The sequence below is a fragment of the Bos mutus genome, chromosome 21, assembly GCF_027580195.1.
Source record: "Bos mutus isolate GX-2022 chromosome 21, NWIPB_WYAK_1.1, whole genome shotgun sequence".
NCBI classification, from domain to species: domain Eukaryota; kingdom Metazoa; phylum Chordata; class Mammalia; order Artiodactyla; family Bovidae; genus Bos; species Bos mutus.
This window is the reverse complement of record NC_091637.1, coordinates 20,287,429-20,309,107: the sequence shown is the minus strand read 5'-3', so window position 1 is coordinate 20,309,107 and position 21,679 is coordinate 20,287,429. Positions and strand designations below refer to the sequence as shown.

At 47.3% G+C, this 21,679-nt stretch overlaps 1 protein-coding gene across 2 annotated transcripts in view; it reads right to left on the bottom strand.

Annotated features, from left to right (window-relative positions):
* The window catches only part of SEMA4B (semaphorin 4B), a 98,470-nt gene that overhangs the window by 42,724 nt on the left and 34,067 nt on the right, over nt 1-21,679 (bottom strand). Inside the window, exon 6 of one of the 2 annotated variants that reach the window (XM_070358276.1) lies at nt 21,556-21,663. In XM_070358276.1, the coding sequence (XP_070214377.1) occupies nt 21,556-21,663 (108 nt within the window). Of the gene's footprint in view, nt 1-1,431; nt 1,591-21,555; nt 21,664-21,679 lie in introns of those variants that run through there. The other variant, XM_070358277.1, reaches the window with a different exon arrangement.

Below are 21,679 nucleotides of genomic sequence, written 5' to 3'. Positions count from 1 at the left end.
TTCTAGCTGACTGTCTCAAATCATTTCCAGATGATTCATTTAAGTGTTCCTTCCTGGATCTTTTTTTCCACCTTCCTCTTAACCTTTTCAAAGGAAAGGCACCTCTCTGATGTGGGAAGTCCCACTTCCCTGCTTTAGGGCAGCCAAAGGATTTCTTGCTCACACAGTCTCAACAGATTTGTTGGCTTCACAAGAGACAGTATTTTGGAAAGCCGAATGCTTGTTTCCTGGGGTTTTTTTAGGGCAATTCCATCAGATAATACATTAAAGCAAGAGCTCCAAGGTATAGGACCAGGGAGAGAGACTCTCTGTCTTCCCCAAGGTGTCAGCCTCCATTCCCCACCTTCAGTTCACCAGCTGCCAACGTCCTCATCTTTAGACCGCCTGTCTCCAAAAGTCTGAGCCCCAATTGCAAAGAGACATACCCCAGATTTCCCTGTTGTTGTTCAGTTGCTAAGCTGTGTCTGACTCTTTGAGACCCCATGGACTGCAGCACACCAGGCTCCCCTGTCCTACACTATCTCCCAGAGTTTGCTCCAATTCATGTTCATTGAGTCAGTGATGCTATCTACCCATCTCATCCTCTGCCACCTCCTTCTTCTCAGATTTCCCTGAACTTTAGTAATAATAAGCACCAGTACAAAGAATCGCACAGCCTGGAAGTCAGGAGACTGGGTTCAAATCCTGACCTTGCCAACTCATTATCATCTTGGGAAGTAATTTAATTTCTCTGCATTCCGTTTCTTCTATGAAAATAAGGAGTGGGACTGGGTAGATTTCTAAACCAAAGGCTAAACCATCTCTGGGCAAAAAAATTTCTTAATTGTGCACTTCCCAGTCCTTATGGCATTCGACCCTTATAAGAAACTTGCAATTCATAAGCCAAACAACATACATTACTAGTGAGGAAATGTGAGCAGAGGTCGATGACCTTACTCAGGTGACCCAGGCCCCTGACTCTTGCCAGACCAAGATGGTTCCAGAGAGCCCACTGGGGCAGCCTCAGTTTCCAAGACCCCAACTTCCTTTCCCTCCTAACCCCTACATCCACGTTGTCACTCAGAGAGTAGAAGCTATGACAAAGAACCTGATTCAAGGGTCATAGCCAGGGCCATATGAGGAGGCGCCCAGGCCTTTCTCAAATTCCGAATGATCTGCCTCCAGGAGGACCACTGCCTCTCAGTTGCAGTTTTGGCTCAGAGGCCCAGGATGGCCACGGGAACGTGGGCCCAGCCTCCCGCGTTCCCATGACAACAGGTTCCCCCAGTGGCGGTGCGGGTGCCCATCAGAGCGTGCAGGTGGCGCCCTTTGGGAGAGGGGCCCGGCGGGAAGTAGGGGGCCGGGGCGGCGCCTGCCGCGGGGTGGCCTCCCCACTTCCGATCTCCTCCTCCCGGGGCCGCAGTTCCCGCCCGCCCTGTGCCCTTCGCCTACCTGAGAGTCACGGCCCGCGCGTGACCACCGCCCACTACAGGGTCACCTCTGCGCGGCGGGGCGGCCCTTCTTCTCGGTGTTCCCAGACTCGGCCCTGCTTCCAGGCCCCGCCCGACGCACTCACTTCCCGGGTACCCGGGATGTCCCTGCAAATACCCTCGGTCTGGCGCCGAGTCCCCGGAAATGCAGGGCAGCCGCCAAGCCCCGCCCCTGCCCATGTTGATGGAATTGTCCGGAGGCGCCCCCCGGGGCTTGCTCGCTGTCCAGCGGGCTCCCGCCTCTGCCCCCAGGCACTGATGGCGACATAAGTCTCGCTGCTAGTGCCAGTCGGACACGTCCCCGAGACTGCTTGGCTGCCCTTAGGCCGTGGGGCCTATAGCCCCCCAGTACCACCTCCATCTTCGGAGCCTCTGCCTGGCCTCACTTATGCCCTGCAGGCAGCAATCTCACTAGCTGGAATTCGGAGGCCGGGGGTTGTTATCCTAGATCTGTTATTGAAACAGAGTTGGGTTGCCTTATCTGCACAGGCTTGGTAAAGCCAAATCACTGACATCTACCACTACCCCGGGTTCCCTGGTGGCTCAGTGGTAAAGAACCCACCTGCCAATGCAGGAGATGCAGGTTTGATACCTCGCTGGGGAAGATCCCCTGGAGGAGGGCATGGCAACCCACTCCAGTATTCTTGCCTGGAAAATCCCACAGACAGAGGAGCCTGAAGGGCTGCAGCCCATGGGGTCACAAAGAGTCAGACACAGACTTAGCCACTTAAGCAACACTACGACCGAACACCGAACTGGCTGTGTTACCTAGGGGGAATTCCTTAACCTCTCTGAGCCTTGAGTTCTTCATCTGGAAGGTAGGCCTGAGAGCAGCAAGGGACCTCACAGGGTTGCGGTGAGAAGCGCAATTATGTAGGCACACACCTGGCACATGGTCAGCTCTTTATAATGGTAGCATTGTTTACAGTCAGAAGCAAGGGCGAGCAGGCTACAGAGCCACCTGCGTGAAACCACTCACTTCTCCACCCAGAAATTCTGCTCACCGCGTCCCCTAACCTGCCATGGGCTGGGCTGTGGGAGTGAAACAAAAGGAGGAGATCTGCGGGAGGGGTGAGAGATAGTTATAAATAGTATCTAGCATTTATCAAGTGACCTTGGCTCGTCCCTCTCCAGCCCTTGCCTCCTAGCTTTGCTGTCTCAGGGTGGTTCCAGAAACAGCCAGTTCTGGGCGTGTAAGTAGCTGAGCTGGCCAGAGCTGGCCAGTCAAGGAGCTGGTGAAACCAGAGGCCAAGAGCCAGCTTTTTCCTAGGCCAGGCTAGGCTTAGGTGCTTTCTGTGGCCTCTCCTCTGGACAGAGGGGCTTGGGACTTCCCTGGGGGTCCAGGTGGTAAGGCTTCTGTGCTTCCAATGCTGGGGACGTGGGTTCCCCCTCTGGTGGCAAGGTCCCACATGTTCTGTTGTTCGGGCAAAAAAAAATAGAGAGGGGTAAGGGACTACCAGACTCCGCACAGAATGCTCTTCCACACATGGTTATTCTGTTGTCCATCAACAAACGTTTGTGTGTGTGCGTGTATTAGTTGTTCAGTCGTGTCTGACTCTTTTTGACTCCATGGACTGTAGCCCCGCTAGGCTCTTCTCCATGGAATTCTCCAGGCAAGAATACTAGAGTGGGTTGCCATTCCCTTCACCAGGGGATCTTCCCTACCCAGGGATGGAACCCGGGTCTTCTGCATTGCAGGCAGATTCTTTACTGTCTGAGCCACCAGGGAGGCCCACAAACATGTTTACTACCATAAAATTTGAAACACAGAAAAACACAATGAAAAATATCACCCTACCCAGAGACCACCACTGTTAATATTTTCTACCACTTTTTTGGAGGTACAATCTACATACTGCAAAGTGCACAGATCTTAAGTGGACTGGTATTAATATGTTGGTGACGATCCTCCTGGCTCTTTTCTATACAGAATTATACATTTACATTGTTTAGAAAAGGTACTATTCAGTGCATAATCTTTTGTGACTTTCCCCTAGGTGTGTGTGCTGGTAGCTCAGTTGTGTCCGACTCTTGGAGACTCCTCAGGTTCTAGCCCACCAGGCTCCTCTGTCCATGGGGATTCTCCAGGCAAGAATACTGGAGTGGGTTGCCATGCCCTCCTCCAGGGGATCGTCCCAACCCAGGGATTGAACCTGGGTCTCTTGCATTGCAGGTTGGTTCTTTACCATCTGAGCCGATTTCCCCTAGGACAGACATATATCACAGAGGTTTTCCTGTAGCATTAGAAATTCTCTCATACCTTCATTTTTAGTGCGTTCTGTCATAGGGATGTGGCACATATTTTTAAGTAAATCTCTACTACTGGACATTGAAATTGTTCCTAACTGTTCATTATCATAAGTAAGAGTTCCACAATCATTTTCTTTTTAAAACTATTTATTTGCTTTTTGGCTGTGTTGGGGCTTAGTTGCAGCACTCCGGCATGGGGGCTTAGTTGCTCTGAGGCATGTGGGATCCTAGTTCCCGACCAGGGATCGAACCCAAGTCCCTTGCATTGGAAGGCAGATTCTTATCTACTGGACTACCAGGGAAGTCCTCTCAATCTTTCTTTTTTTTCCTTGTATTTTTCTTTCCTGCTCATACTCTCCAATTAGTAGTAGCTGTGTTTATAGCTAAGGTGGTGGGCTTCATTTGTGCAAATGGCTTTAAAAATAGTCCAATCAGATTCCCTTGGTGGTACAGTGAATAAGAACCCAGGGCACACGAATTTGACCCCTGGTCCAGGAAGATTCCACTTGCTGAGGATCAGCTAAGCCCAGGCCCCACAAATACTGAGCCAGTGCTCTAAAGCCCCACAAGCTGCAACGACTGAGCCCACCCACCCTAGAGCCTGTGCTGTGCAACCAGAGAAGCAACCACAATGAAAAGCCCGTGCACCACAACCAAGAGTAGCCCCCGTTCACCACAACTAGAGGAGGCCCGCATGGAGCAACGAAGACACAGTGCAACCAAAAATTAACTCATTAATTAAAACAATTAGTCCAATGGCTTTACTAAGTCTGCCTTCCAAACACTGCTGAGGGTGGGAGGGAACAGGAAGAGATGCAAAACATCAACCCTGCCAAGTTTCAGGCGAGGAGGAGCACGCTGTGTCCTGCTGAGCCCGGGCTCTTCAGAGGAGCTCCTGGAATCTAGGCCCCCTCCCCCATGGGGCCTCAGAGCTCCAGAGGGCTTGAGGCAACCCTGAGCTTTCCGTGTCCAGCCCAGCCCAGAGCCTCCAGGAAAGAATGCTGTCCACCTCCACATCACTCGCATGGCCTTTGGCTCTCCCTCGTGTTTTCTTCCTTCTCCCTCCTCCCTTTTCTGCCCCTTCTGCCCACTCCCTTTTCCTGTCTGTCTTCCTCCTCCAACCTTGCTCCAGCTTTTTATGGAAAAAAGGGAAATATCTTTGATGCACTTTAGAAAGGCCTTATCTTTAACATTATTGATCCCCCTCCACCCACCCCTTTCCTGGCTGTGGGACCTCAGGTGCAGAGAGGCTTGAGTTAATCGCCTTCACAGTTCACAGCCTTATCACCATGGTCGGCACAGGGTCGCTTGATTAATGTGGCTGTTCATTTCCTTTTATCTTTCCACACCTCCTCCCACCCCTCCCCCCACAGGCTACCATTTTAAGGTGTGTAATATATGCTTTTGTTTGTGGGCATTCTTGCAAGATATACTATAGAATTGTATACGTGTACTTAAAAAAATTTTTTTTTTAATTTTGAAATAATTATAGACTAACAGAAAGTTACCAAAAAATAGTACATAGTGTCCCGTGAGCTTTTTATCCAGCTTCCCCCATCGGTGACATTCTACAACTGTGTGTATGTGCTCAATCCTCAGTCCTGTCGGACTTTTTTTATGACCGCATGGACTGTAGCCCTCCAGGCTCCTCTATCATTGACATTTCCCAGGCAAGAATATTGAAGTCAATTGCCGTTTCCTATTCCAAGGGATCTGCCTGACCCAGGGACACCCAGGGATGGAACCCGTGTCTTTTGTTCTCCTGCATTGTCAGGAGGATTCTTTACCACTCAACCACCTGGGAAGCCCTAGAATTGTAAAACTGTAGTACGATAGCAAAACCAAGAGATTGACATTGGGATCATACTGTTAAATAGAGACTGTATTATTCAGTTTTCTCTTGCAGTTATGTGTGTGTGTGTGTAGAATTCTATGCTATTTTGACCCCATGAATAAATTAGTGTAACCGTCACCACAGTCAAGATACAGAAGGTCCCGTCTCCACGGGGACCTCCTGGTGGTGTCCCTTTATAGTCACGCTCCTCCACTGAGTTCCCTGGACTTGGCAACCGCTAATCTCTTCTCCATCCCTATATTTCTGTCATTTTGAGAATGTTATGTAAGTGGAAGCTTTTTTTTTTTTTAATTTTTATTGGAGAATAGTTGATTTACAATGTTGTGTTAGTTTCTGCTGTAGAACAAAGTGAATCTGTTATATATATACACTTATATTCACTCTTTTTTATTTATTTTAAAAATATTTTATTTATTTACTTACTTGTGTGGCTGCATCAGGTCTTAGTCGCAGCACTTGGGGTCTTCATTTCTTCTTGCAGGATATTTCGTTTTGTGACAACGGACTCTATTTGCGGTGCTCAGTAGTCGTGGCACATGGGCTGAGTTGCCCCAGGCATGTGGGGTCTTAGTTCTTGGACCAGGGATCAAACCCCGTCCCCTGCATTGGTAGGCGGATTCTTAACCACTGGACTACCAAAGAAGTCCCTATCCACCCTACGTAGATTCTTTTCACATATAGATTATAACAGATTATTGAGTAGAGTTCCCTGTGCTATACAGTAGGTGCAAATAGACTGGTTTTGAGACTGGCTTCTCCCTCATTATATTGCCCTTGAGATACATCTGTGTTTTTGTAACCTATGGGCAGTTCTTTCCTTTTTATTACTGTTTTGTATTCCATGGTATGGATGTACCAGAGTTTAACTATTCACCCACTGAAGGAGATTCGGGTTGTTTCCAGTTTGGGGCTATTACAGATAAAGCTGATTAATGTCCAGGTTTTTGTATGGATGTAAGTTTTCATTTCTTTGGGATATAGGTCAAATTTGGGATTACTGCCTTTTTTTTTAAAGGCATTTTATTTATTTGTTTATGACTGCACTACGTCTTCCTTGCTGTGCTTGGGCTTTCTCTAGTTGTGGCAAGCATGGGCTTCTCTTCTTTGCAGAACACGTGTTCTAGGCGTGTGGACTCCGTAGTTGTGGCACACGGGCTTAGTTGCTCCACGGCATGTGGAATCTTCCTGGACCAGGGATCAAACCCATGTCCCCTGCATCAGCAGGCAGATTCTTATCCACTGTACCACCAGGGAAGTCCTGGATTGCTGGGTCTTACGGTAAATGCAGCTACAGTTTTATAAGAAACTTCCACACTATTTACCACGATGGATATACATTTTATAAGAGATCCAGTTTCTCCCCCTCCTTGCCAGCAGTTGTTGTTATCACGGTTTTCTATTATGGCTTCCTAATAATTGCAAAGCAAGGCCTCATTGCGGTTTTAATTTGCATTTGCCTGATGGCTAATGATGACGAACATCTTTTCAGGTGCTTATTTGCCATCCCTATCTCCTCCTTAGCGAAACGTCTGTGTCCCATTTTCTAATTGGACTGTTTTGTATTTTTAATTTATATAAACAGCATTTAGTCATATACCTCATTCCGTTTTTTTTGTTTGTTTGTTTGTTTGTTTATTCCACAGACCCATCCATACTGCTCTGGACACATCTTTTAAAAGCATTTTTTGGGGCTGCGCTAGGTGGGTCTTTGTTGCTGCTTGGGCTTTTCTCTAGTTACGGCGAGCAGGGGCTACTCTCCAGTTGTGGTGCACGGGCTTCTCACTGGTGGCTTCTCTCGTTGCGGAGCACAGCCTCCAGGGCACGTGGGCTCGGCGGCTGTGGTTCCCCGGTTCAGTAATCATACTGCCCTTAGTTGCTCCACTACCTGTGGGATCCTCCCAGATCAGGGATTGAACCCGTGGCTCCTGCATTGGCAGGCGGGTTCTTTACCACTGAGCCACCAGGGAAGCCCTGGACACATCTCATCTGCTGCTTCTAGCTGCTGCAGGGTATTCCAAAGTGTGGCTCTACCACACTTTATCTATCTACTCCCCGAACTGCCTACAACCTCCCACCCCCATAAAGAAGACTGCAGTGACTGTCTTCTTCCCTCTTTACCATATGGGCCATGTGAGATCTCTTGCAGATTCTTCTAAGGGTATGACTTGCTGTGGGTCACAGGGTACCCTGCCCACATGCCCACATGCCTACATGCCCACATGCCTACATGCCCACATGCCCACCAGCATGGACCCCTGCCCTCTGTCAACTCCTAGCATTATCCAGCTGCCTAACTTTTCCAGTCTAAATGATATGAAGTTTTAACATTGCATTTTTAATCTCTTTATTATTTCTTTTATTTAAATAAAAATTATTTATTTATTTTTGGCTGCACTGGGTCTTCGCCTTGCTCGGGCTTTGTCTAGTTGTGGTGAACAGGGGTTTCTATTCGCTGTGGTACTCAGGCTTCTCATTTCGGTGGCTTCTCTTGGCTTGGAGCATAGGCTCTAGGCACACAGGCTTCAGTAGTTGTGGCTTAGTTACTCCGAGCCACGTGGAATCCTCCTGGATCAGGGACTGAACTTGTGTCTCCTGCATTGGCAGGTGGATTCTTTACCACTGAGTCACCAGGGAAACCCCAACATTTTATTTTTAAAATTAAGTTTGCATGTATGCATGGGTGCTAAATCCCTTCAGTGGTCTTTCTGACTCTTTGTGACCCTCTGGGCTGTAGCCCACCAGGCTCCTCTGTCCATGGGATTCTCCAGGCAAGAACACCGGAGTGGGTTGCCATGCCCCCTCCAAGTTTACCAAGGCATAATTTACACACAATGATAGTGACACATTTTACACTCATTTCCTTGAATTTTGACAAGTGGACATACCTGTAAACACAAATCAGTCCCATCAACCCTAAGCGCTCCCTATGCCCTTTGTCGTCAGTCTACCCTCTCCATCTTCCACAACCAGTGATCTGATTTTTATCACTAAATTTTTCTGCCTCTTCTAGAACTCCATACAAATAGAAGCATACAGTATGTACTCTTGTGTCCGACTGCTTTCACTAACATAATGCTTTTGAGAGATGTATCAGTAGTCCATTCTTTTTTTCTTAATCATTGAGTGGTATTTATTGTATGAATATCAGTTTGGTTTACCTACTAATGGACTTTTGGGTTGTTTCCTCTTTGGCAAGTTTGGGGCTATTATAACTAAAACTGCTAACAGCTACTGCTTTAATTTATATTTCTCTGATTTCTAATACATCTTAACATCTCCTACTGTATTTGTTAACTTTTAAATTTCTCCTGTAAATCACCTTTTTATCTTTGCCCATTTTCCCGCCATTTGACTTGCAAGAAGATTGTCTTATTGACTTGCAGAAATTCCTAGTATATTCTGAATCTAGATATTAGTTCTTTGTTGGCTTTAGATATCACAAATTCTCCCAATTTTGCCATTTGTTAACCTTGTCAATGAACTCATACTTGGGCAGTAATCAAATCAATCGATTTTTTTTCTTTCTGCCTTATGTTTTATGCTTCTGAAATTTTGCTTAATAAGTTAATTCCTACCCCAAGGTCACAAAGATATTCTTCAATATTTTATATTATTAACTTCACAGTCTTCTGGATACATTTAGGTCTTTAACCCAAAATTCACTTTTTCATGTGGTGGTAGATTTCATGAGATTCATTTTCTTTTTTTTCATAAAGTGAATCACTTTTCCCATTACCATATTCCTGTAGCTCTCAAACTTGAACATGTATAAAAATCACCAAAAAGCTTGTTAAAAGCACAGATTGCATCTCACTCTTGGGCATATACCCAGTGTTCAGTCGCTCAGTTGTGTCCAACTCCTTATGACCTGATGGACTGCAGCCAGACAGGTTCTTCTGTCTGTGGAATTTTCCAGGCAAGAATACTGGAGTGGGTTGCCATTTCCTATGCCAGGGGGCATATACCCAGACAAAACTATAATTCAAAAAGATACATGAACCATTATGTTCATAGAAACACTACTTACATTAGCCAAGATATGGAAACAACCTAAATGCCCATGGACAGATGAGTGGATAAAAAAGATGTGATACACACATGCAACACACACACAAAGACACACACACAACGAGCTATAAAAAGCATGAAGTAATGCCACTGGAAGCAACATGGACCTAGAGATTTTCATACTAAGCAAAGTAAGTCAAAAAGAGAAAGACAAATGCCATATGATATCATGTATATCAACATAAAATATGACACAAATGAACATATTCACAAAACAGAAACAGATTCACAGACATAGAGAACAGACTTGTCATTGCCAAAGGGGAAGGGGGTGGGGGAGGAAGAACTGGGAGTTTGGGATTAGCATATTCGAACTACTGTATATAGGATGGCTAAACAACAAGGTCCTCCTGTACAGCACAGGATACTGTATATTCAATACCCTGTGATATACCACAGTGGAGAAGAATACAAAAAAGAATGTATAGGTAAAACTGAGTCACTTTACTGTATAGCAGAAATTAACACAACATCGTAAATCCACTATACTTCGGTAGAATTGCTTTTTAAAAAGCACAGATTTCAGGTTTCTCTGGTGGTCCAGTGGTTAAGAATCCACCTGCCAGCAGGGGACACGGGTTTGACCCCTAGTCTGGGAAGATCCCACATGCCATAGGGAACTAAATCTGTGCACCACAATTACTGACCCCAAGCTCTAGAGCCCACGAGCCTCAACTACTGAAGTCCCTGCACACCACGGCCCGTGCTCCACAAGAGAAGTCACCACATTAAGGAGGTCACGCACCACAACTAGAGAGTATCCCCCACTCACTGCAACTAGAGAAAGCCTTCGGAACAAAGTCCGAGCCATAAATAAATAAAAAGTAGCACAGATTTCTGGGCCCCACCCAGCTGATACAGGTGGGACCCTAAAGTTTATATATCTAATAAGTTTCCAAGTGATGAGATGATACCACTGCTACAGGTGGAGAAAGCAAACTGCCAAAGAAAAAAGAAAAAAAAGTAAGAAAAATACATTTAAAATAGAAAAAAGAAAGAAGAAAGAGAAAGAAACAAATTTAAAAAAAAAATGAGAACAGCTGCTATATACTTAAAACCTTTACCTCTCCGGGTTTTTTCCCTGCCTCACTGGCATCCTCCATAATACCAGGCACTTCTTGGCTCTCCTCCATCCTACACACCACCCCCATCTCCCCTGGGTCTCTTGGAACATGAATCCACATCCACACATTTTACGATCACATCCCCATGGCTCTCCTGAACCACACTCTTCCATCCTCTGGTAAATGCCCTGAGGTTGTCCACCCACCTCCCGGCCACTCCCCTGTCGTCACTGGAGACTTAGGCACGTGGCTCCCCATTTTTATCTCCAGCTAAAGCCCTGTCATTGTCCTTGATGACTTCAGCATCCACGTGGAAGACACATCCTAAATCTGGTTTCTCAGGTCTCCAATGACCTCTCTCACTCACCTCAGCCACCACTCCCATTTACTGGAAGTAATTGGCTCCATTACCAAGGTCCTCAGTTCAGGAATCACTTTCTCTGGCATAGTCTCTTTTCCTTCCAGCTTTCTTCTTTAGCATACTCCCTCTGAGCCTCCTTGGCTTCCCAGGTGGCTCAGGGTTAAAGAATCCGCCTGCCAATGCAGGAGACACAGGAGACACAAGAGTCACAGGTTCAATCCCTGGGTCAGAAAGATCCCCTGGAGAAGGAAATGGCAACCCACAGCAGTATAGTTGCCTGGAGAATTCCATGGACAGAGAAGCTACCTGGATTGGTGTGCTATAGTCCATGAGGTTGAAGAGTCAGACACAATTTAGGGATTAAATGACAATGACAATCCATGGTTCTATATCCCCATATTCAACCAACCACAGATTATGTAGTATTGTACATATTTATTGGAAAAAAAGTGCATATAAGCAGACCTTCACATTTCAAACTCTTGTTGTTGTTCCTGGGTCCACTGTACATACATACAATAATAGCCTTTGACTCCCATCCCTCCCATCCCACTGCCTGCTCCTTCCCACCCCAGAGCTCTTACCTGGAAGGTTCTCCTCCAGTTTCAAGCTATACCCAGACTGGGAACTCCTAGTTCAACCCTTAGCAACGCTTCTCAAACTTTCATATATAGCCGGGTCACCTGGATACATGCATCAGTGTTAAGCTGCTTCAGTCATGTCCAACATTTTGCAACCCCATGGACTGTAGCCCTCCAGGCTCGTCTGTCCACGGGATTCTCAAGAATATTGGAGTGAGCAGCCATCTCCAGGGGATCTTCCTGACCCAGGGATCACCTGGGAGATCTGATTAAAATGCAGATTTAGATTCTGAAGATCTGGAATGGGGACTGAGATCCTGCATTTTAACAAGCTTCTGTGTGCTGCCTGCGGGGGTTGTGCTCAATCATCAAGCTGTAACCCTTTGGACCCCTGCTCCCAGGTCTCCTCAGCAAAGCCTCCTCTGACCTTCCCAGATTATATCTCCACCATCAGACACTCAGCACCGTTTGTCTCCTTCCTAGCACTTTACCCTATTGTCATTTGACATTTGAGCTTATGATTATTTTTTAACTCTTTTTTTAAATAAAAAATATATTTTTTAAATTTTTTTAATATTTTGACCACATGGCATGTGGGATCTTAGATCCCTAGCCAGGGACTGCACTGGAAGGTGGATTCTTAACCACTGGACTACCAGGGAGGTCTCTGTGCTTGTGATTATTTTATCACAGCCCACTCCCTCAGAGGGCTTCCCAGGTGGCACAATAGTAAAGAATCCGCTTGCCAACAGCAGATGCAAGAGAAGTGGGTTCGATCCCTGGATTGGGAAGATTCCCTGGAGAAGGAAATGGCAACCCACTCCAGGATTCTTGCCTGGGGAATCTCATGGACAGAGGAGCCTGGCAGGCTATAGTCCATGGGGTCCCAAAGAGTCGGACACGACTGAGTGACTGAGCACACACACACGCACACTCTCTCCCAGAAAATGAACCTTTCAGAAGGCATGGAACATTTCTTTCTGGGTTTGTTTGCCATTGTGCTGGCCTCGAATCACCTCACACACTGCCTGATACCCAGCAGGTGCCCGGCTTGTACACAAATGTAAACCTTTGCAGGACATATGAAGGAATACGCTGTTCGGTCAGTCAGAGGAGCAGTTCCCACTCCCACCCTGAAGTCCCAGGTCTCCTGAGACCAGGAACTGAGCAAGTGATGCAGGAGACATCTGGGCTCAAAATCTCTTCTCTGCCCCTCAGACAATCCAAAGGAGAGAGACCCAACGAGCCTTCCATGTTCCTTGGAAACTGATCTCCTTTTTTATTGTGGTTGTTGGGATGTTGTCCGGAGAAGGCGATGGCACCCCACTCCAGTACTCTTGCCTGGAAAATCCCATGGACAGAGGGGCCTGGTAGGCTGCAGTCCATGGGGTCGCTAGGAGTCGGACACGACTGAGCGACTTCACTTTCACTTTTCACTTTCATGCATTGGAGAAGGAAATGGCAACCCACTTCAGTGTTCCTGCCTGGAGAATCCCAGGGATGGGGGAGCCTGGCGGGCTGCCGTCTACAGGGTCGCACAGAGTTGGACACGACTGAAGCGACTTAGCAGCAGCAGCAGCAGGATGTTGTCCAGGATTGTGTGGAAAGGGTTAAAGCACTTACAGAAAGGGAAGGACCGCCCTCCAGCCCTGCCTGAGATGCTCTGCGAAAGGTCAGATGTTTCCAGAATCTTAACAGACAGCCTGTGTCTGTTTAAAGGGAAAGACAACAAGTTCTTGGGCTCCCAGCCAGCCCTCGTGGGCAATTTTCGCCCAATTCTGCAGGCACCCAGCCAGACGCCTGGCCAGAGAGCACACCCACCCACCCCCTGCCCCCTCTAGATGGCCCTAGGCAGGCCAAGAGCTCTCTCCAACTCCCAGCCTGGAGCCCTTCCCCTGGGGAAGGCTGGCATCTGACGAACAGGGCATGCATACCAACTCTGGGGCCTGTGATACACCAGGAATGATGGGGGAGGGGTGACTTCCTGCGGACATTGAATCTTTTCAGCTGAAAGGGACTGTATTCTGACCCTGTCATTTTAGAGATGAGACTCAGAGAGGGTGGCTGTGATGCAATATAAGAATATCCTGACCCAGAATCAGGAAAACCCCGGGTTCAAAATGCAGTTCAGGGGCCATGAGCTATGGGATCTCAGGTACAAGCCTTTCTATGTGTCTGTATCTATTTGTAAAAGTTCGTACAAATGCTTCCCATCCCAGGTAGCTTGCCCAAGGTCACACACAGCACACACACACCAAGGTTTTCTGACTCCCAGACAAGGGCCAAGTCCCCTCCAGAGGTGAGCAGCTTACATTAAATGTTGATTGATCATAAAATATAGCTGGAGACACAGTTAATTTAACTTGGCCTTTTACTACTTAATCATGTTCTTTGTGCGAAGAAAAAAATTCCTACTCCCTGGAGGAAATAACTGCTAATATTCTGGCTTTCCTGGTGGCTCAGATGGTAAACAGTCTGCCTGCAATGCAGGAGACCTGACTTTGATCCCTGGGTCTGGAAGATCCCTTGCAGAAGGGAATGGCTACCCACTCCAGTATTCTTGCCTGGAGAATTCCATGGACAAAGGAACCTGGTGGGCTACCGTCCATGGGGTCACAAAGAGACATAACTGAAGGACTTTAACTTTCACTTTCTTACCCCCTGCAGGAAATAATTGCTAATATTCTGACATTTATCCTTTCGGAATGTCAAAGCATATATAAGGTATATATCCAAATACTTTTTTTTTTTTCCCCTAGCTAAGCAGTTTGTGAGATTGAATCTGAAATAGGAATTGAACCTGGGCCCTCAGCAGTGAAAGCATAGTCATCACCACCAGGAAATCACCAGGGAATTCCCTATATATTCTTTTCAACAATGAGATCAGAGGAGATCTATCTATCTACGTATTCATCCATCCACAGTTTTACATATATATTGCTCTTTCTCATGTAATTTTTCAATGGACAATTGACATCCTTTCATGTCTGGATATAGTTGGATCAACAAAGCATTCTATAGTTTGTTTCATCCCCTATGTCAAGACATTCAGGTTTTCGATTTTCCATTATGAGTAATACAGATCCACCTTTACTCACTTGTTCTGTCATTTTCTTAGGATAAACTCCTCACTGAGGGCTGCTGGATCAAAGGGTCTGATACATGCTGCACAACTGTCCCCTACAAATGCTGTGATGATCATTATTTCCTCAAACAACAGATTTAATACGAAGGCTGGTCCTCCTTTAAATAGAAAGTGTTCTCCCTCACCAGCACACTCAGCTTCAGATGGGACGAAGCAGAACCCAGGTGGGCTGAATGGGGCCGGTTGATGCAGGGCAGATGCTTTGCACCCGACCCTTGGCTGCATCTACGCAGGCAGTAGCCTGGCTAATAAGATGCTCCCATCTGCAAGCCCACAGCATGTCTGGGGCCATGGGAGACACAAGCAACTGATCCAGATACTTTCCATCTGATAGATGGAAAGGGGCTTTCTTTCCCCGTATTTCCTTGTCCACGTGACCTCCAGCCCACTAAACAACCACCCTCCAGCACTCTTTATTTCCTAGTTAGATAGCACCACTTGTGTAAGATACTGTTTATTACAGGTGTCATTTCCACTATTACGTTTCATCTCTACGTTGGCCCAGAAAGCAGGTGCATGCGTGTTTGGTCATGTCCGACTCTTTGCAACATCATGGACTGTAGCCTGCCAGGCTCCTCTGTCCATGAAATTCTCCAGGTGGAAATACTGGGGTGGGAAGCCATTTCCTTCTCCAAGGAAGCAGGTACAGGTGGGAAAGCTGAGTCTTGAGCAGATCAAGATCTTGTCTAAAGGAACACAGCAGATAACTAACCTATTTGGGATTCAAACCTAGGTCTGTCTTACTACCAAACCTGTGTTTTTCTTTAAAATTACTGTAGAACTAGTATGTATATCAGTGTAAACACAAAAGCCTCAAAAGATGCAGCTGGTTTGTGGTGCGCAGTAGACATTACCCGGGCTCACCAGTATTTCTAGCCTCCTTTTTCTGGATACATAGGAGGACTGTACTCTCTGGAAGTCAGGTGCAGCCGCATGAGTCGCTCTGGCCAGTGAAATGTGAGGGGAAAGTGACACATGTCCCTTTGGGGGGTTTGAGAACCCCTGTGCGGTTCTCATGCCTTCTTCCATGGCAGTGGTGAATCCTGAAGCCTCTTGTGCGGGTGGTGCCTTCATGAAAGTCTAATGCTGACGAAAGTGCTGACCACAAAGTCCTGAGCCTATGCAAGCCACATTGGATTCACGCATGGGCAAGAAACAAATCTTGGTTGTTTTAGCCAAAGATGTTTAGAGGTGTTTGTTACCACATCATAACCTAGTCTATCCTGACTGCTGCAAGTGGTGATGGGGAGTTTCATGTCTTGGTCTAAATTCTTCTGTAGTCTTTATCCTTTAAGAAGATATCTATTTATAATTTTAAAAAATGAGTCATAAATGGATACCAGCACGAACCTACTGTCTAGCACAGGGAACTCTGCGCAATGTTATATGGCAGCCTGGATGGGAGGGGAGTTTGGGGAAGAATGGATACATGTATACATGGCTGAGTCTCTTCAACGTTCATCTGAAACTATCACAACATTGTTAATCATCTATACCCCAATACAAAATGAAAAGTTAAAAAAAAAGTCATAATACACATTCACACAATTGGGAGCATAATACACACCCTGCTATGCAACTTCTTTTATTCTTTTTCTATTTTTTGATTTATTTTTTGCAGCACTTGGTCTTCCTTGCTGTTCTCGGGCTTTCTCTAGTTGTGGCAAGTGGGAGTTACTCAAGTTACAGCAGGTGGGCTTCTCCTTGCAGGGGCTTCTCTTATTGTGGAACACTGGCTTAGTTGCTCCGAGGCCTGTGGGATCCTCCGGGACCAGGGATCAAACCTGTGTCCCCTGCACTGGGAGGTGGACTCTTATCCACTGTGCCACTAGGGAAGTCCCTATTTCATTAATTTTAACAGCTTCATAGTATTCTATTCTCTGAATATACCATAATGTTTTACAGCTGACAACTATTGACAGATATGTTGGTTGTTTCTGGTTATTCTCGAAATACATGCTCCAAGCTACAGCTAGACTGTTGCAACATTTATGGGAAAAGAAGGATTACTATTTACTTTCTCTTTTTTTGGTTCAGATCTTGCGGTTAGTTTCCAGCCTGAGCTCAGCCCTCTTAAGACGGCTGAGGGCACCTCCTGAAGAGAGATGAATAAGCCAAGCTGCCTGCACCCCTCCCAGGATGTACGGAGGAGGCTGAAGGGCACCTGTCCATGTGCATGCGTGAAGGCTGGGTGCTGGCCCGGAAGAACAGGGCAGGGAAGCACGTACCTGTACAACCTGGGCTGAACTGACCCTGACTCATATGTTCAGGAAGATAAGTTAACGGCCTGGAAACTCCAGAGCTCTGTGTGAGTTCTGACTCACTGACAATTATCCATAAACAAGTCACCTCACTTCTCAGTGTTTTTCTGAGCGCCACCACACGATCTTTGGGGAAGGGCTGTGCCATTCATCCTTAGGAGCTTGAGAAAGATGAGAGCCGTTCAAAGAGCGCCAAGAGGACTAGAATTGTTGGTCTCATTCGTTGGAAGGTGTTGAATGACTCATCACATTCGTAATTTTGAATGGCCCCCCCAGTGGAGGGTCTATGAGTGGCTGACGCAGGTTTTACCTGCATCACATTCCCAGAGTGATTTGACTCACGACAATGGTCACATGCCTATCAAGACCTCTTTCCATCCTTTCTTTTCAGTGCGTGCGTGCTAAGTTGCTTCAGCCATGTTCGACTCTTTGAGACCCTGTGGACTGTAGCTCACCAGGCTCCTCTGTCCATGGATTCTTCAGGCAAGAATACTGGAGTGGGTTGCCATGCCCTCCTCCAGGGGATCTTCCCAACCCAAGTCTTTCATGCCTTTTGCAGTAGCAGGCGGATTCTTTACCATTAGCACCACCTGGGAAGCCTGTACTATTTAGAGGCACTGCTGTGATTCCATGGTAGGGAAGAAACTGGGGTTTCTCAGCCAAGAAAGAGGGCGTACTTTAGAGTTTCCCAGGATGTGACTCAAGGGTTACATATAGATCACAGAGCTTAAGAAGAACTTAGAATCAGCTATACTTCAATTGGAGAAGGCGATGGCACCCCATTCCAGTACTCTTGCCTGGAAAACCCCATGGACGGAGGAGCCTGGTGGGCTGCAGTCCATGGGGTCGTGAAGAGTCGGACACGACTGAGCGATTTCACTTTCACTTTTCACTTTCATGCACTGGAGAAGGAAATGGCAACCCACTCCAGGGTTCTTGTCTGGAGAATCCCAGGGATGGGGGAGCCTGGTGGGCTGCCGTCTATGGGGTCGCACAGAGTTGGACGTGACTGAAGCAACTTAGCAGCAGTAGCAGTAGCAGCATACTTCAATTAAAAAAGAATTTTTTAAAAAATAAAATGAGAAAAGGAATGTTGGAGATCAGAGTACTACCCCCTCATACAGTAATTCTGAGTATGTGCTTATCTGTAAGACAACCTAAGGGAAAAATAGGTTTGGAATGTGGATTTTTCTCTTTTAAGACATTCTCACATCTGGTCTGGAGTCCTGAAAAGAGTTTCTGACGTCTCTAGTCCTGGTTTGGCACCTATGACGCATATGACCTTAGGCATGTTCCTTAAGCCTCTGGGCACCTCAATTTTCTCATCTATAAAACGGGGCTTCTGATCTTGCCTGACCTGTCTTACAGGTCGGTGTGACATGCGGTTTAGATGAGGCACCGCGTATGAAAGTGTTTTGGAAATCCAAAGCAACTGCATACCTGCAGAGCTCCCTCACTACAGCTCCGGTCCACTGCTCAGACCGCAGAGGCATGAGGGACACCAAGACCTTCATTCAAAAGTGGGTCTTGGGACCTCCCTGGTGGCCCAGTGGCTAAGATGCTGTGCTCCCAGTGCAGGGGGCCTGGGTTCTATCCCTGGTCCAGGAACTAGATCCCATATGCTACAATTAAAATATCCCTTGAGCAGCCAAATAAATAATAATGATAAAAAATTTTAAGTGAGTCTTATATAGGACTTCCCTGGTGGTCCAGTGGCTAACAGTCCACCCTCCCAGTGCAGGGAGCCTGAGTTTAATCCTTGGGCAGGGAACTAGATCCCACTTGCTGCAACTAAAGATCCTACATGCTGCAACTAAGACCCAGCCAAATAAATAAATATATTTTTTTAAGTGAGTTTTACAGAGCGGGTATCTAGAGAGAGTCCCTGAGCACCAGGGACTGTTCTAGAGCTGGGGAGGCAGCAAAAAGAAATAAAGACAAGGCCCTTCCCTCTTGGAGTTTATATTCCAGCGGAGTGGCAGACAACTGAAAGGGAGACAAATTAAAAACAAGGACAGAAGAGCCTGGCAGGCTACAGTCCATGGGGTCGCAAAGAAGTCAGGCACGACTGAGTGGCCAAGACACACACACACACACACACACACACAGCTTCAGAGAGAGGTGAGTGCTTCGAGTGAATGAAACAGGGTGAGGTTGTTAGGGAGGGATGAGACAGGGGCTAGGTTAGAGGGTGACCAAAGAGGGCTTCCCTGAGGAGGTGACACCTGAGAACTAGGATCCAAGTGACAAGGACAGCCCCGAGAAGACCCAGAGCACGAAGTGTCCCAGCGCAAAGGGACAGCCAGCGCAAAAGCCCCGAAGCAGGAAGAGACTCCTGTTCACAGAACCTGGAGAAGCTGATGGCTTGGAGCTGCAGTGGGATAGGACGGCGGTGGGGGGGCCCACAAGCCAGGGCTTGCAGCGTGTTTTCTGGAGAGGGGAATGACACAGGATCTCCTTTTGTGTTGTACTAAGATCAGCCTCCAAAGGGTTGGAAGTTCTGTCTCTCACAGGCCATGTTGGGGGCCCCAAGAAATGTTTAGGGCCTTCAAGGGCTTTATCCAGGAACCACCCCAACCTCCTGAACAGTCCATGGGGTCCCTAGTTCCTACTAGGGAAACTGAGAGGTAGAGAGAAAGTCACTTGCCTAGGGGGACCCACAATTTCCTTCCCAGGCTGGCATTCAATCCCAGATCTCAGATCCTGCCCCCCAGGCCCAGCCTCTCTCCGCCCCACGGGGCCACCCCATAGATGGAGGATGGGAAGGGAGCCGGAAGATGGGCCCAGTGCCCCAAACCTTCCTGCTTCAGGCAGTGAGATCCCTGGGCTGGGCTCCAGAAAGGAAGGGCCTTGTCCAGCTGGGCCCTGTCCTGCATCACCCGGCCCAGCCCTCAGCCTTCAGCTGGCAGGGATGAGGGGGCGAGGTAGGGCGGTCAGCTCCAGGAGCTGGGCCAGCCGAGAGCAACCTGATCGAGCAGGAAACAGGCCTGCCGCCAGACAAAGCATCACCCGGCACCTGGAGCCTTTGTTTCCTGGCTGCCCGTTGCAAACTTTCCCAGGCACCTGCAGCCGGGCCTCAGGAGCACCTGGGCCAGGAAGGGCCTCCCATGGGATCTGGTTTTTCTGAAAAAGGGAGTGGCCTGACTTGTGACCCAGAGGGAGGTCTTGTGACATAATAATAACAACAATAACAATAGGTCCTCTACGTGTAAGAGGCAATTCATCAAACCCTCCCAACAAACCCAGGAGGTCTCTACTAATTATTCACGTACTACAGATTACGAAATGGAAGCACACGGAGATAAAGTGACCTGCGCCAGGTCACACAGTATAAGGAAGAGAAAACAATATGGGCTTTTGAATCAATGAATTCCAGCCCTACCTGTGCCTGTGCAAGGCATTTAAAATTTTCCAAGCTTGTCATCTTGTTCTGGTCTCAGAGGACTGCGGTGTAGATTAAATGATATGAGATATACAAGGCCTCTGGCACATGGCTCCCCATCCAGACAGGTTTTGCTCCCCACCTCCTAGAGCTCTGTGATCATGTTACCATCACTGGGCCTCAGTTTCCTCTTCAAAAAAAATAGGTACAATAACATTACCCAATAGGGCTATTGAAAGCCTCATGCTCTTCTGATAGGAGTGCCTCATCTTTTGAAAGGATGCGACAGAGGATGAGATGGCTGGATGGCATCACCAACTCAAAGGACATGAGTTTGGGAGATGGTGAAGGGCAGGAAAGCCTGGCATGCTGCAGTTCGTGGGGGTGGCAAAGAGTCGCGCACTAAGCAACTGAACAATATGTTTTCAAAAGGCCCCATTCCTGGGACCGTCCTAGCAAGACTCCATTTTACAAAATTGCCATCTCTGCTTTCTACCAAAACAAAGAAACACAAATAGAAAAACCAATCTTAGAGCCATTCTCCTTTTTGAGACAAAAAGCCAATATTATTCACACTGCTCGGCTTGGAAGATTTTCTCAGAAGGAAAACCAGAAGTGACAGCTCAAGGCATAACACGGGTTCCAGGATTCTCTCCAGCTTCACACTCCGAGACCGACGACCCACCCACAGCAGCTGTGACAGGACAGACAGCTCGTGCAAAGCGCAGGGGGGATCCACCGGGGATTTCAGCCCAAAGCAAAACAAGACACTAAACTCCTTTACCTGTAAATGAGCCAACACTGATCAAGCTTTTGTTATCAGCAAAGGCACTATGTGGACATATGTTTCCCCAGTATCAAGGAATATACTGATACATGAGAACACAGTACCACCGCTGCTGTGGATACTCATCAGGGCGGTGGCCTCAGCTCTTCCCAAAGGCCACGTCTGTTTTTCTCAATCAACTTTTGGGGGATCAACTGCCCTTTTTCTAGTCCAACTCAGCCAATCATGTAAGGGCTGCCAATCAACCCACATCACCACCCCTGGTTACAGTGACTGGTCCAAGAGAAAGGTAGAGAATAAAAAAAAAAACAAAAGTCTAGCAGAGTTTTTACCAGAATTTCAAAATTGGAGCTGGAGAGGAAAATCCTATTCTTCTTGGATTTGGTGAGCTTGAAAGATGTAAGTTCGGACCACTGAGCCATCTTCTGGATGGAGAAAGTCTGTTTGCAAAAGCAA